Here is a 15,043-nt window from a genome sequence, read left to right on the forward strand (position 1 = left end):
GGTAATATTTAGGATTCGCATCCCAAAGAGTAGGAAATATATATACGCAGGACAAGCATGATGGGAACTGAGGTGGGGGGCTTGGCTTTAATTTTGTCTCTTGGAGACTTTCTCTAATGCTGAGTAATTCTGCAACCTCTTAGGTGCATGTCTTTAGGGTAAAGCCACCCAAAGCTACCCTCATTTCTCTGCATTTCAGTTGTTTTGTTTTCATCTCCACTTCCTTATTTTTCTTCTTTAATTAGCTCTTTAATTAAACTGAAGCAGACTGGACATCATGACTCGCATCTGTAATTCGAACCCAGATTAACAGTGACTTCCAGAATAGCCTAAGCTATAATATCAGACCTCAGCTCTAAAAGCAAACAACAGCAAATAAGGAGAATGGGCCTCTGTGTGTTCCTTTTTCAAAACAAAGCCAAGCACAATGCTCACAATAAGCGAGCAGATCATGTGGGCTCTGGAGGAACTTCCCTTTAAAGGAAACTGGAGAACATCACTATCTTGGATCAGCAGATAAAATTCAAATGTGATTTATAATCCATTCGAAGGGACTCTGATTAACTTACTTTAGTGCTTTCCTGCACCCACCTGCAGCCTTGGCCCTCTGGTGACTGATAATCAGCGGTCACCACAGGATGGAGAGAAGAGGCTCACAAATCTGAAGAAACCCTTGAAGTTGGGTTTGGTGGTACACACTTGTCATCCCAGGACTTAGGCAGTTAAAGCAGAATAATCACAGACAGAGACTGTAGCCTGGGCCACACAGTGAACACAAAGCCAGTGCAAGCCTCACAGCAAGTCTGCCCATTCATTAGCTATAAAGCTATGTGAACAGAGGCATCACAGGCTGCATACAAGCCAGACTACAGACATTATAGAGTGCAATCAATCAAAAGGGCAATTTATCAGCCCACCACACCCACGTAAGCATCCCAGTGAACTTCTGGTGAACTTCTGGATCCAAGGCTCAGGTCACGGTTGGCAGCTCTCCGCACGCCTTATCATATCCTGGTGCCAGGAACCCAAGTGTTCTGCCTTCACAGGGAGAGAACCACTGATGTTCCCTATATAGGACTTTCTGACTTGAACGGAGCATTTCTTCTCCTAGCTGTCCTACATCTCTATTCTTTTCCTAAAACAAACCCCAAAGACAGATATAGCGGCTTTTAGTGAGTTCTGGATCCCTTAAGCAAACTATCAACCAGGAGCGAGATTTGGGGATCCACCCAAACTTCCAACTGGTAGGCCTTCTGAATGGGGTAAGATTAGGTAAACTTCATTGTTTGGCCCTAGATTCTTTTATCAACAATGACATTTCTGAAATTAACATTTGCTAGAAAAGACATAAGAAGTCGGAGACTCCCACCTAGAAAACCAGAAAAGGTGAGCCTAAACAGATGAGAGGAAACCAGGAATGGATGGAGAGAAAGGCATTCCCAAGCTGAATATGGTGGCGTCTGTGATGCAGAGGCAGGTGGGTTTCTAGGAGTTCAAGACCAGTATGGTCTAGAAATGGAGTTCCAGGACAGCCAAGGCTACATAGAGAGACCTTGTCTCAAAAAACAAAAAGCAAACCAAAACAAAAAAAAATCCAGTGAGAATCTGGGAATATAGCTCAAAAGTAAAGCATTTCCTTAGCATGTGCAAGGCCCTGAGTCTGCTCCCACACATCACCAAACAGAGGAGGATAGGTAATGACAGACAACAAACTCCAGTTATCAAGATGTGATAACTAGTAGACGGTACATGATGGAGGACTTTGGGAGAAGAACACAAACCAACATTTTGTTTGGGAGGGAACAGCAAGGAGAAAACAGAAAGTGTCCCAGAAGTCATCTCGGAGTTAGGTCCAGAAGACAGAGTTTTCGAGGAAACAGTAGTAAGAAAAGAAATAACAGAGCTTGTTGATAAATTCCCACATCATTTGGATCTTCTTAGACACAGAAGTCCTATTGTCTAACACATGCAGGACACTGCACGGATCTTAATTTCATAAAGAAACAAGGTGGAGGTGCAGAGAATGACTTCAGTCACATACAATCCGAAGTTCCCTGTGGTCTACCCTACACCAACACACCATTGGCTTGACTGCTGCCTTTGATGTCCCGGCCAGCGGGAAACTCAGAACCTTACTTGCTCACTCCTTTAATCCCTCGTATCAGCTTAATGACAGCAACTCCCCATGGGTAGCATTCTTTGAAATTATGAGACGTGATTTACAGTGATGCTTTTGTTCTAAACCAAAACGAATCAGCAGCTAATGATAGTAATAAACAGTTGAGTAAATTAATAAGTTTTAACTCTGACATTTACTGCCAACTCATCTAGCAAGGGCATGGGAATTACCTCTGCAGGCCCCATGGTCAACCAGGCACATCTTTATTTTGAGACAAAGTTTCTCTGTGTAGCTTTGGAGCCTGTTCTGAAACTCACTCTGTAGACCAGAATTCACAGAGATCTTCCTGCCTTTGACTCCCAAATGCTGGGATTAAAGACGCGCACCACCACCACCCAGCTTGCCAGGTAGATTTTAATTTACCACACCGAGGTGCCGAGTTGGTTTCTGTAGCTGTTCTACAGAAGCCTGAAACGGGGCACTGAGCTCTCTAATGGACCACAGTTCAGAATCACCTTTCATTTCCTCCTGCCATGCCAGATATCTGCTCAGAGCTTAAAAATAGAAATCAAACTTAAAAATGTGGAAATGTTAGGATTTCTGGTCTCCTCACCTCATAGTACTTTTTCAAGGAGCCCACCAGGCAGAGCTTCAGGCTGTCCACAATTTCCTGATGTGGCATCTGGAACACCACCCTCGAATACCACTTGGTGAGTGTGCTAAGCAGGTGCAGGGGAAAGGAGAGACAAAGAGAAAAGGCAGTGAGCAGTCACTCAACAGGAGACCTGCAGTCTGCTGTTCACACACAAGGCTCCTTTTGAGTCAACTCAAAACATATCTACCTGTCAAATGCATTTGTGGGGTCAGTACAAGCCTAACAACCTGAATTCAATATCCACACCCATGTGGAGGTGGAAGGGATAACTGACTCCATCACGGGGTGGCCTCCAGCCTCCAAAAATGTGCCACACCCCCAATACCACACACACACAAATAATAATTAATACTAATTATTATTGTTACTAAACAGAATAAAGAGATTGGGAGATACATGTAAACCATTATTTAGAATTTTTCACAAAACTTTCATAATGTATGTGATTATGGGTACTTATCACAAACTGCTTCCAACAGAAAAGGGTGACAACTTGCTAACAACCAGCACAGGATTATTTAGTGAGAACACAGTGGTCGGCCAGTTCAGTGCAGAACAGAGCTAAAGAGAGTTCATCATATTGATGTGGGAAATATCCAAATTACAGTTTATGTGCATAAAATAAAATGATGGGCTGAGTGGGTGTGGCTCACTGGCAGAGCACTTGCCTAGCATGTGTAGGACCGTGGGTTCCATATCTGGCACTACATACACAAATCCAAACTGATAAAGACTGTGCACGGTAATCGCCCATTTATATAAACAAATACACATATGTATCTAATATTTTAGAAAATTACATCATCTAGTGATGTGACCTCCTCAATCTGTAAACATATGATCCATGATGTTCATTCGATAAAACTGCTTAAGGACCACACAACCTATGCTTCACAAGCATGCACAAGAGCGTGAGGGTCTATCTGCAGCAAGCCTTGTGACAGTTAGTGAAGGATGGACATTAGGAGCGCATGCTTTCTAAATTTCTACAGATATGCGCACTGAGCACAACTGATTTTCATAATTATAACAAATAATAAAACCACTTCAGGGGCTAGAGAAATGGCTCAGCAGTTAAGAGCACTAGCTGCTCTTCCAGAGGTCCTGAGTTCAATTCCCAGCAACCATAAGCTCACAACCATCTGTAATGGGATCTGATTCTCTCTTTGGTATCTGTGAAGACAGGACACTCATATACATTAAATAAATATTTTAGAAACAACTTCATTGGGGGTTGGGGAGATGGCTCAGTTGGTAAAGTGCTTGCTGCACAAGCATCAGGATCTAGTTTGAGCCCCAATACTCTTGTAGAAACTGGGCATAGTGGTATGTACCAGTAATCACAGACATAGGGGCAAATCTGAAGAGCTAGAAGAAAATCTGAACAACTTGTACGCCAGGCAATTTAGAAGAATTGTCAAGCTCCAGGTTCAGTGAGAGAGATCCTGTGGGGGGCTGGAGGGATGGCGCAGCAGTGAAGAGCACTGGCTGCTCTTCTGGAGGACCTGGGTTTGGTTCCCAGCACCCACATAGCGACTCACAGCTCTAACTCCAGTTCCGCGGGATCTTATGCCCTCTTCTGGCCTCCTTGGTACCAGGCATGCATGTGGTACAAAAACATTCAGGCAGGCAAAATACCCATACACATGGAAAGAGAAAAAAATGGGACAGTGGACAGTCTTTGAAAAAGACATTTGAGCCTGGTGTGATGCCCATGTCTTTAATCCCAACACTTGGAGGCAGAGGCAGGTAAATCTCCGTGAGTTTGAGGCCAATCTGTCTACACAGTGAGTTATAGGACTACACAGAATCTATCTCAAAAAAAAAAAAAAGACAACTGATGTTGACCTTTGGCATGTGAACCTCACACACACACACACACACCCCTTCACCAATAACAATTCTATTTCTAAAAAAGCTAATAACACAGGTGCTGGCAGCCTCTGTCCTTGCAAGGGCTGCAGAGTACAGGGAGCAGGTCTGTGTCTAATAAGTGTGGCAATCACATAAATACAGATATTAGAGACCAGAGGAAGGAACTTATTGTTTCTTATACTATGATACAAGAGTGCCCAAAAATCATCTGATGGATTTATAATAAGACCAGGCATCACATTGAGGTAGCTAATACTAAAATAGCTAAGATTATTGCTTACAGATTTATGCTGGCAACGAAGCCAACCACAGAGCGCATGCCTCTGCTGGGGTCATGGTACACATCCATCCCAATCACCATTAACTGTTTCTAGGGTTGAAAAACAAAAAGACAAAAGCAAAAGTTCAAACCCAAACAATCCATTGCTCTATCTTTATTATCTCAACTTCAAAGCAAATTCCCTTATAATTTATATTGAAAACAAGTTCTATAAAAGAAACAAAGACTGCAATCAACTTGACATTATCTAAACAAAGAAAAACAAGTCAGATCTAGACCAGGTCAGCAAGTATTTTCAATCAGAGGACAAATGAGTAATCTTCAGACTTTAGGAGTTGAGAGTCCCCTAGGAACCTTGTAACTCTGCCTTTTGAGTGGTAAACAGATGCAGCCAATGCCATGTATTCCAGTCAAAGTGTACTTAAAGTACTGGGGCCTGGAGAAAGATAACTTTCACAGGTCAAAAATGTTGATCTTAACTTTTCAACACTTCAAAACATAAAGTGCATGCTTAGTTTCTGGTCTGTCTAGTAACATGCAGCAGCTAGTGGACCTGAGCCCACACTGAGAACAGAAGGATGACAAGATGGAAGGATGGGAAAGAGTCAGACACAGAACAGACACTCACCAATGGAATATCCACTCCCCAGAGCTCACCCCCCAGTTTACAGTTCATCTGAAGTAAAATTTTCTGAGCCACACTCCGAAGTCTGGTGGGTTGACCAATGGTTCGGACATTGATGACCTATAGTGACAGGATCAGAAGATCATCAGTCTCGTAGGAAATATTAACAATTCTAAAGCACTAACATCTCTGGCTCCATGCCCTTCCCCTGTCCCTTCTAACAAGGAAACTGAAATCAGAAGATGCTCAACTCCCTCCCTTGGAATGGTGCAGGATTTGTGTATAGCCGCCCCACACCCTTCTATACACCCAGATCACCATTACTTTTAGGCTGAATGTAATCACTATGTAAATGGTTGCTATCCTGTGTTGCTTAGGGAATAAGCACAGGGGTTTTCCTTAGGAGTCTGATGAGCTCAGTAGAGGTGTAATTTTCTTTTAGAATGTTTTAAACTATGTGTGGTGAATCAGCTGATACAGAATCCACGGATAGGCCAGGCATGGTGGCATGCTTGTAATTCCAGTACTTTGTGTATGTGTTAGGGAGGTAGGCAGAAGCAGGAGAGAGAGGAATTCAAAGTCATCTTTGTGTACACAGAGAGTATGAGACTGTCTCAAAAGACCATGAATACTGAGACTGAATATACTATTTAGGAGACTTGAATTAGCATGACTGTTAATTCGGATTCTTGGACCACTTGGCATATATGCACATAACCCACAATGAACATTCAAAAACATACTAAAACTTTCACCTTATTAAGAGTGTCATTTTCATAGCTCCCTAGAGAAAAATATCTTCCCTTCTCAGAGTGAAGCCCACACATCCAGGCTTGGTCATGGGGAAGCCCCCTGGGGATTGTAAGAAGCAGAAAGAGCCCCCTACTGTTGCTAGCTCATTCTGATCGGAACCTGGCAGCATACAGCTCTCTTTCCCCATTATGGCCTCCAGTGGCTATGTCAGCTTCCAGAGCTCACCTGTGAGGGTACTGGGGATTGCACACAGCATAGCTTCTTGATGGCCCCATAGAGATCATCCCGTGTGCCCATGATGATGCAAACGACCATTTGTATCTTCCCCTGGAGGAAAGAAGCATACATGGTCAGGCTCTGATTGCTCTGGGGACTTTCATGTGACACAGATATGGTAGACAAGGAACTGAAACATAGCTGGTGGACATTCCAACCAGAAACATCCTCTGAATCTCAGGGCTGCTGTTCATGGATAGGACAGTAATACATTACTTACACCTAGAGCTAGCCATGACTACTACTGTTTATTGACTAGGAGGCTTCGGATTCTAGAAAAGGGCTAGGCTGGGAAGGATGCTAGGGTTCTATGACTACTGCTCTAACTTCCCTCAATGACTTTTCTGTGCTCTCCAGTCAACTAAGCAATGTGTCAGACCACAGGACTTCAGCTGAGGAAGCATGGCACATAGCACCACACAGAAGTATGCAGAGCCAAGTGCAGAGGGAACGAAGCCAAGTCCACAGTAGCTAGTCCTTGCTTTCTGTCTAGGGAAAACAGACCCTGCCAGCAACAGACCTGGTAGGAGTCTCTATCTCCCAAGACCCTTAGTCAACATCAAAACAGAGGACCTTTCAAGTGGCTGATGCTCCAACTCTAGGACTGACCTACCCAAAACAATTCAACTCACCAGACTCTTGGGCTCATGGGATAATTACTGCCAATGACGTTTCTTCTCCCGCCATCCTCTCCTTGTCTTCCTCCTCTACTTACAAAGAGCTAGAGAGATGGCTTAGTGGTTAAGAGCACTTGCTGCTCTTGCAGAGGACCTGGGTTCAATGGCAGCTCACAACAGTCTGCAACTCCAGTTCCATAGTCATAGTTTATTTGTATTTTAATAAATAAAGCTTGCAACTAGAGGCCAGGGAGTGGTAGCGTGCACCTTTAATCCAAAGACTCGGGAGACAGAGGCAGATGTGTAGTGATGAGGCAAGCAGGATTGCTTTTCGTCCCACCTGGCTCCCACATGCCTTGGAAATAACACAGGAACTGTATTCATTTAAACACTGCCTGGCCCATTAGTTCTAACCTCTTATTGGCTAGCTCTTACATAGGTTAGACTCATCCCGGTAAGCCACAATCAAGTGGCGATACAGATTATTAGAAAAGGGTTGAATCAATATGTGAGATCTGGCCAATAAGAGGTTAGAACTTAGGACTTTTCACGACTATGAGACATGTCTGTTCCTGGCAGCACCAATCTACTTCAAGAGGAAGATGGGCATCGAAGAGGCTCCTTATGGAGTTGGTTAGCCATTCGAGCAAGAAACTGCTCTTGCCTGGACTGTTGCATAAACTAGACACAAAGAACCCACAGAGAGAGGACTGCTGAACTTGCCTAAAGGTGAGATGGTCTTTCGGGGTTCCTGATTCATGAAAGAGTCTGCGAGACATTCTGCAGGACACAGCAGAAAGTGACTGAACTGTCTTTGAAATTTCTTGCTTCATGGAAATATCTGCTAGATACTATGGGCCTGAAGGCCAAAGATAGATGCCCCAATGGTACAGAAGAACTTTAGGTGACTGTCCAGGCAGCGAGATGTCTCTGTCATTTCTAGAGTTTTGGAAGTTGCTTACTTCTTGTTTACTTAGGTAATATATCCTTCTGGAGTCTTTGATGAAGGTAAAGAATAGATAGATAGTTATAGTTTTCCTTAGTTATGATAAAAGATAAAATAGATATAAATATTGTAACTGTAATTCTTGTTTGATAACTGTTTTGTTATATGTAATTTTACTATGTTAAAGTTAAAGCCTTTCTTTTTTGTTTAAACAGAAAAAGGGGAAATGGTGTAGGAGGGTATCTGTCCCAGGCAGCTGGGAGCTGGGCTGCGGAAAGAGGCCCGCCGCTCCTTTTACTACATAGATGGATCTCTGTGAGTTCAAGGCTACCCTGGGCTATACAAGATTGATCCAGAAACAGATTCAGGTGGTGGTGGTTCACACCTTTAATTCCAGCACTAGGGATGTGGAGACATGAGGGATATGATTGGGTGGAGAGAGGAATATAAAGGGGAAGAAACAGGAACTCACTGGAGTATGGAGTCTGAGGTTTGGTGGAGACACAGTGCAGTCTAGGCAGTCTGAGGATCGCCCCTTTGGTCTGAGCACCAATAGAGGTAAAAGATCTCTCTAGTGGCTGCTCTGCTTCTCTGATCTTCAGCTTTAACCCCTATATCTGACTCTGGACCAACTAGAACTCATGCTTCACAATTCTAGGGGATCTGGGACCCCTCTTTTAGCATCCTCAGGTGACAGGCATACATATTGTAGACAGACATGCATACAGGCAAGACACTCATATACATAAAATTGAAAAATATGTTTATTTACAAAGAGATAAAAAGGCAGAGTCTGAAAGCTGGGATGGGAGTGCCCAGGTCCAGTGTTCTAGTCAGTTATCAGGATCAGTTAATGTGTCTAAGGTCAAGTTCATCACCAGGGCAATTTGCCTCCTGGGCCAGATCATTACAGTTGTTACAACTCAGAACTGAATCCAGAAGCCAGCACGTGGCCCCAGCAGCTGGTTTCTGAGCACAACATGTTCTACAGATAATGAACTAAGGCAGCTGCTCTTTCAGCCAGTTTCATATGGAAACGGCTCGAGAGGGAGCACACAGCAGCACAGGAAAAGCCAACACAGAACGAGAAATGAAAATAACCAAAGGGCTTGAAGAAAATGAGAAGGACACGGGCTCCTGGGCATCACTAACAGACTGACAACCTAGATTATTTAAGATTAAGCATTGTAAGTTTACTCCAGTGAAGTTACTGCATTACCTCAACTCCCAGCAGGGACTGAATGGTCCTGATGTAGGTCTCTATTCTGTCATCTTTCAGTTCAACCCAGGCTGGGGGGCTTATGCGCATGCCAATGGGGCCAGCTATCTTCTCCAACATGTTAACCAGTTCTCTGGCCTGGTCCATTGCTCTCTTTGGGTAAAAAAGTGCCCAGAAATGCATGGGAATCTAGGAACAAGAACACGATGTATTTAGACTGTGGAGATATTACTACAGAGAGTAAGTGACTCTGCACTCCCTCTGCTTGAGTCCCTCTGCCTTACATAATTCCTATCATTCTCACAGACTTATAAACTGTCATATAACAGAATACTATACAACAATAAAAAGGAAGATCTACGAACACATCCAACAATATGCATGAAACTCGTGAACACAAGACTAAAGAAAGCAGTCAGACCTCAGACTATTCACTTTTTGATTTATATATATATATATGCATTACATATATATATACATATATATATTACAAACAAAAAGAATATATGCTTTTGACAACTTCAGACAGTTGTTATTTCCAGGAAACGGGGGTGGCAATAACCAAGAAATATGGTGAGAGGGCTAAATGTACCTATAAATTTGTTTCTCAGCTCTTGGTATTGGTTATATAGGTCTGTTTAATTTGTAAAAATCAAGTTATGCACTTCTAAGTGTGCTTTTTCTTTAACCATGCTGTATTTCTTTCTTCTTTTTCTGGTGCTGTTTTTTTAATATAGGGTATTTTGGGTAGCCTTAGCTGTCCTGGAACTCACTCTAAAGACCACACTAGCCTCAAACTTAAGAGATCCTTCTGCCTCTGCCTGCCAAGTATTACAGCTGTATTTCAACAAAAGCTCTAAATTCAATGTTTTCTATATATGGCCACAAAGACGAAGTTGGTCGAAAACATTCAGAAATAATTGTCTACTATTTTATACTCTGAGGCAAATAACTAACACTGAGTTGTCTCTTGGGGGAGCCCTGCTTTAATTTGATTTCTTTCATGGATAAAAATAATCCTGTGAATTCTCAGGGGCAAAGAGGAAAGGAGAAGGAAAAGGAAGAGCAGGAGATGGGCTGACACCAGACAAATCCCCATGGTAACATATTTCCTTCTCTTCAGTCTGTGGTCAGACAGGGCTTCCCTCCAGCCCCACTCAGCTAGAAGGGCTTGCTCAGGAGCCACTCAGAGTGGTTCAGATAGTATTTTCTCTCAAAGAGAGCACAGATCACCCACCCATTCCCACACTCTGGGGAATACTGATTCTCCAGCACCTCAGAAATCACTCACAGTCAGAATGGAAGCATCTCTGGTCACTTCCTTAACCCAGTTCAGGTCCTCAGACGTGACAAATGAAGTGTTCCTTAAGTTAATCCTCTCCATTGGTAGAAGTCGACCTTCGATCTACACAGAGAATAAAGTACCTCTGACATGGAGGCAGCCACAGACCTCAGAAAATACTGGTACTATTGCCTCTGAAGCCTGTTCAGCTCCACACACACTTGACCTGCTACAGCCCCACCCCTGTCCATTTCTCTCTTTGACAGTCTTGCTGGCCTCCAACTTGCAACTTGGTAGGGCAGAGAGTCAATGCTAGAAAGGCCGTCACCAGAGCCTGAGGCGCTTATCATGTGGCCTCTGTACTGTGCCTCCAGAGTGCCCAAAACCTAGGCTGTTAGGTTTGATAGCAGTGACTTTACCTGCTGGCTTCACTGACATCATTTTCTAATAAACATTTTCTTGTATGTATGTCATAATATGTATGCAAGTGTGTTTTTGAGCGTGTACATTCGTGTGCTGCATGTGCATGTTTGTGTGTGTGTGTGTGTGTGTGTGTGTGTGTGTGTGTTTGATTGTGTAGGCCAGGGATTCACATCAGGTGTTTTCCTCTATTGCTCTCTGCCTTATTTTTGAGACAGCCTGTCTCCCAAAGCCCAGATTGTCTAGACTGGCTGGTCAGTGAGCACTGGGACTCCGCCTGCCTGTACACTGTGCCCACCTGGTGTGATGTGGCACAGATCCACAGCACCAGGCATATCTTTTTATGTGGTGTTAGGGACTGAGGACCTGGAACTGAGGTTCTCATGCTTTGTGGTATGGCAACCTAAGTTTGGTCCCCAGGTCCCTGTGGTGGGAGGAAAGACCCTACTCCTGTAAGCAGTCCTCTGCCCTCCACATGCATGCTGTGAGATACTCCTGTGTACACACACAAAACAAATAAAATGCAACCAAAAATTTTTTTTTCAAGACATCGTTTGTCTGTATAGCTTGGCTGTACTGGAACACACTCTGTAGAACTGAGTTCAATTCCCAGCACGCACATGGTGACTCAGAACCATCTATAATGGGATCTGAGTCCCTTTTCTGTCCTGCAGACACACGAGAATACATAATAAATACATCTTTTTTTTTGGTTTTTCAAGACAGGGTTTCTCTGTAGCTTTGGTGCCTGTCCCGGAACTAGCTCTTGTAGACCAGGCTGGCCTCGAACTCCCAGAGATCCACCTGCCTCTGCCTCCTGAGTGCTGGGCTTAAAGGCGTGCACCACCACCGCCCGGCTTAATAAATACATCTTTCAAAAAATTTAAAAAACATTTAAAAAGAAAACAGAAGAAAGGCACAGAACTCTTTAAAATAATTTAGGTGAGGATTCAATCTCTAGCACCTAAGAAAAACACCCTAAAAAATTTAAAAGAGGCTGAGTTTGATCCCGAAATCATACAAGGCAGAAAGAGAGAACACATAAACAAAATATAAATAAACAAAAAACAAAAATGAAATGAAATGAAGAGCAAAGCAAAGCCCCACAGGGGACAGGGAGGCCACCCTCTCCCTCCCAGCTCCAGGCCCTGCTCTGGGCAGATGCCACACAAGCACCTGCACACAAGCACCTGCACACAAGCACCTGCACACAAGCACCTCCACACAAGCACCTCCACACATGCGCCTGCACACATGCACCTGCACACAAGCACCTCCACACATGCACCTGCACACAAGCACCTCCACACAAGCACCTGCACACAAGCACCTCCACACACATGCACCTGCACACAAGCACCTCCACACATGCACCTGCACACAAGCACCTCCACACACATGCACCTGCACACAAGCACCTCCACACATGCACCTCCGCTCACCTTGTGCACATCCTTCTGCAGACTGAGCCCCCAGCGGGTCAGCTCGTTGTTGGCTGTATCGTTTTGTGAAATTCTCTGCATTAGGCATTCCAAAGCACTGTGGTGCTGTTTGGGGCTCAGGTTAATCTGCTGAGTCAAGTCCTACACAGAATTAAAAAGAAAATAGCAAGTTCTAGGCATTACTCCTCTAGCAGGAGGCTAAATGAAACCCAGTGGCATGAAATGTTCCCGTGAGCAATCGCATGCTCAGGGAAATCAGTGGAAAACGTCAAATATAGCCAAGGACTCTTGTAAATACTCCTGAGGAATGTGAATGAGGTACATGGAGAAAATTCAGCAACAAAATTAACAACTTTCGGAAGTCCCTGTCTGTCTCTCTTGCTGAGCCATGGTGACACGCACCTTTAAAACCAGCACTCAGGAGGCAGAAGCGAGTGGATCTCCTGGTTTGAGGCTAGCCTGGTCTAAATAGCAAGACCCTGTTTCAATTTTTTTAAGATACTGACTCTGCTCCATGACATCTGATTTCTTTTGCAAGGCATCTTCGAATTTAAAATTCCTAAGAGAGTCTATGAACAGGAATGAAGGAGGCTTAATTACATCTATTTAAAATCTGGGGAAGAAGTAGGGGGAAGGGCTGGGGTAGAGAGCCCCATGTTTATGCTAGGGTCAAATACAACAGGACAGTGAACCACACTCAGGATCCCACTTTGTCTTTGTGTATTAGAAAGTCAGCACCAGGGCTGGAGAGATGGCTCAGCGGTTAAGAGCACTGACTGCTCTTCCAGAGGTTCAATTCCCAGCAACCACATGGTGACTCACAACCACCTGTAATGAGATCTGGTGCCCTCTTCTGGCCTGAAGGCATGCATGCAGACAGAACACTGTATATGTAATAATAAATAATTTTTTAAAAAAAGTCAGCAAGGTTTCCCACCCCCACCACTTGCCACAGTATTGCCACATTATAGGTGCTTTGAGAGAAACTCAACAGGTCAGGAATCTAAATCATGTAAGAGTTCTTGGTGCTTCTGAGGCTCATGGACCATGCAGCTGCTGTTCAGAGCCTCCGGGGCTGTCCAGATATCACAGGGATCATAAAGTCATTAGGGGTTGGGTGTTGCTGGGAGGAAGCTTTGACCTGCACAGTACAGTCAGAGCTGAAAGTAAACATGAAAGAAATCTTTCACAGGGCCTTTCTGCTTCTTTAGGCTCTCTGTAATGCTACTCAAAAATCTTACAAAGTCTGTGGGTTTGGGACAGTCCAGAAAAGCAAGGAGGCAGAGGACAGCTGGGCCATCTCTGCTGGTCGGTGCTGAGCTGATGCTCCCAGGACCTGAGCTTCACTTCTCATCTCCCCATTCGCTGGCTTTGGCTTCGTTCTCCTCCATGCTGGCACAGAAACTGATGACCCAGAGAACACTACGGTAACGTGGTGCTCTCAAGGAGTCTCGTTACAGTTACATAACCAGTCAGCTATCACCGGCAGACTGGGGAGATGAGGACAGGGCTGTCATTTTCACTTAGAATCCAGGACCTGCACTGTTCTAAGACCTCCAAAGCTTGGATCTGGTGGTAAAGAATGTGGATAAGATTCTACAGGAAGGAAAACTGGAGCCCAGAGGAAGGCTCGCCTAGGGAGTCAGAGCTAGTAAGGATACTATCCCAAAGGTGTCTTCTCAAAGTAGGCACTTCCCCCAAACAGTAGGTACCCCCCAAACAGCAAACGTCCAACCTTCATGGCCCTGAAGTCCTTCTTCATCTTTTCAGGGATCCCCGTCATGAAGGAGAGCTCAGGCAATAGCAGGATTTCCCCCTTCAGCAGCTGAGACAAGAAAACAGGAAAATGAGGGACAGAGATGGCACCCTGGGGCCCACTGGAGGTGGGTGCAGGTCTGCACTGATACACCTGCCACCGAGGAACTTTCATAAAATCCCAGGGGAGAGAACAAGAGAACAGGAAACACCACATGTAGTCTACCCTTAGTGTCCTCTGTCACAATGTCCTCTTCATGGCCGCAGCTGTTTAGGTGAGGGAAAGTAGGGGGAGGTTGGCCCTACTGAGCCTCAGGACAACGGCAAGACGGCTTGTCAAGCTCAGTGCTTCCTGCTCTGAGGCTCCTCAGCTGAAGAAGTGAGGCCAGAGAGACAACTCTGCAGTTAAAAACACTGGCTGCTTTTGCAGAGGAATGAGGTTTGGGTCCCAGAACCCACACAATGTCTCACGACCATCTGAAACATCTCAGACACCTTCTCTGACCTCAGTGAGCTTCGGGCATGCATGTGGTGCAGAGACATACAGGCAGACAGAAATAAATCTAGATGTTTCTTTTTTTTTTTTTTTTTTTTTGGTTTTTTTCGAGACAGGGTTTCTCTGTGGCTTTGGAGCCTGTCCTGGAACCTGGAACTAGCTCTGTAGACCAGGCTGGTCTCGAACTCACAGAGATCCGCCTGCCTCTGCCTCCCGAGTGCTGGGATTAAAGGCGTGCGCCACCATCGCCCGGCTTTAGATGTTTCTTAATTAAAAAAAAATA

General features: G+C 44.5%; 1 protein-coding gene across 2 annotated transcripts in view; it reads right to left on the reverse strand.

Annotated features, from left to right (window-relative positions):
- The window catches only part of Piwil2 (piwi like RNA-mediated gene silencing 2), a 54,336-nt gene that overhangs the window by 14,161 nt on the left and 25,132 nt on the right, over positions 1-15,043 (reverse strand). For both annotated transcript variants that reach the window (XM_041675313.1, XM_041675312.1), the window contains exons 12-19: positions 14,245-14,334; positions 12,510-12,650; positions 10,657-10,770; positions 9,366-9,554; positions 6,533-6,634; positions 5,558-5,674; positions 4,931-5,019; positions 2,733-2,838 (exon numbers count right to left, since the gene is read on the reverse strand). In XM_041675313.1, coding sequence (XP_041531247.1) covers positions 2,733-2,838; positions 4,931-5,019; positions 5,558-5,674; positions 6,533-6,634; positions 9,366-9,554; positions 10,657-10,770; positions 12,510-12,650; positions 14,245-14,334 — 948 coding nt within the window. The remainder of the gene's footprint in view (positions 1-2,732; positions 2,839-4,930; positions 5,020-5,557; positions 5,675-6,532; positions 6,635-9,365; positions 9,555-10,656; positions 10,771-12,509; positions 12,651-14,244; positions 14,335-15,043) is intronic.

This window comes from Microtus oregoni, unplaced genomic scaffold (assembly GCF_018167655.1).
Source record: "Microtus oregoni isolate MIOR12 unplaced genomic scaffold, Mior012 000001F_ref0000356, whole genome shotgun sequence".
Classification (NCBI taxonomy): Eukaryota; Metazoa; Chordata; class Mammalia; order Rodentia; family Cricetidae; genus Microtus; species Microtus oregoni.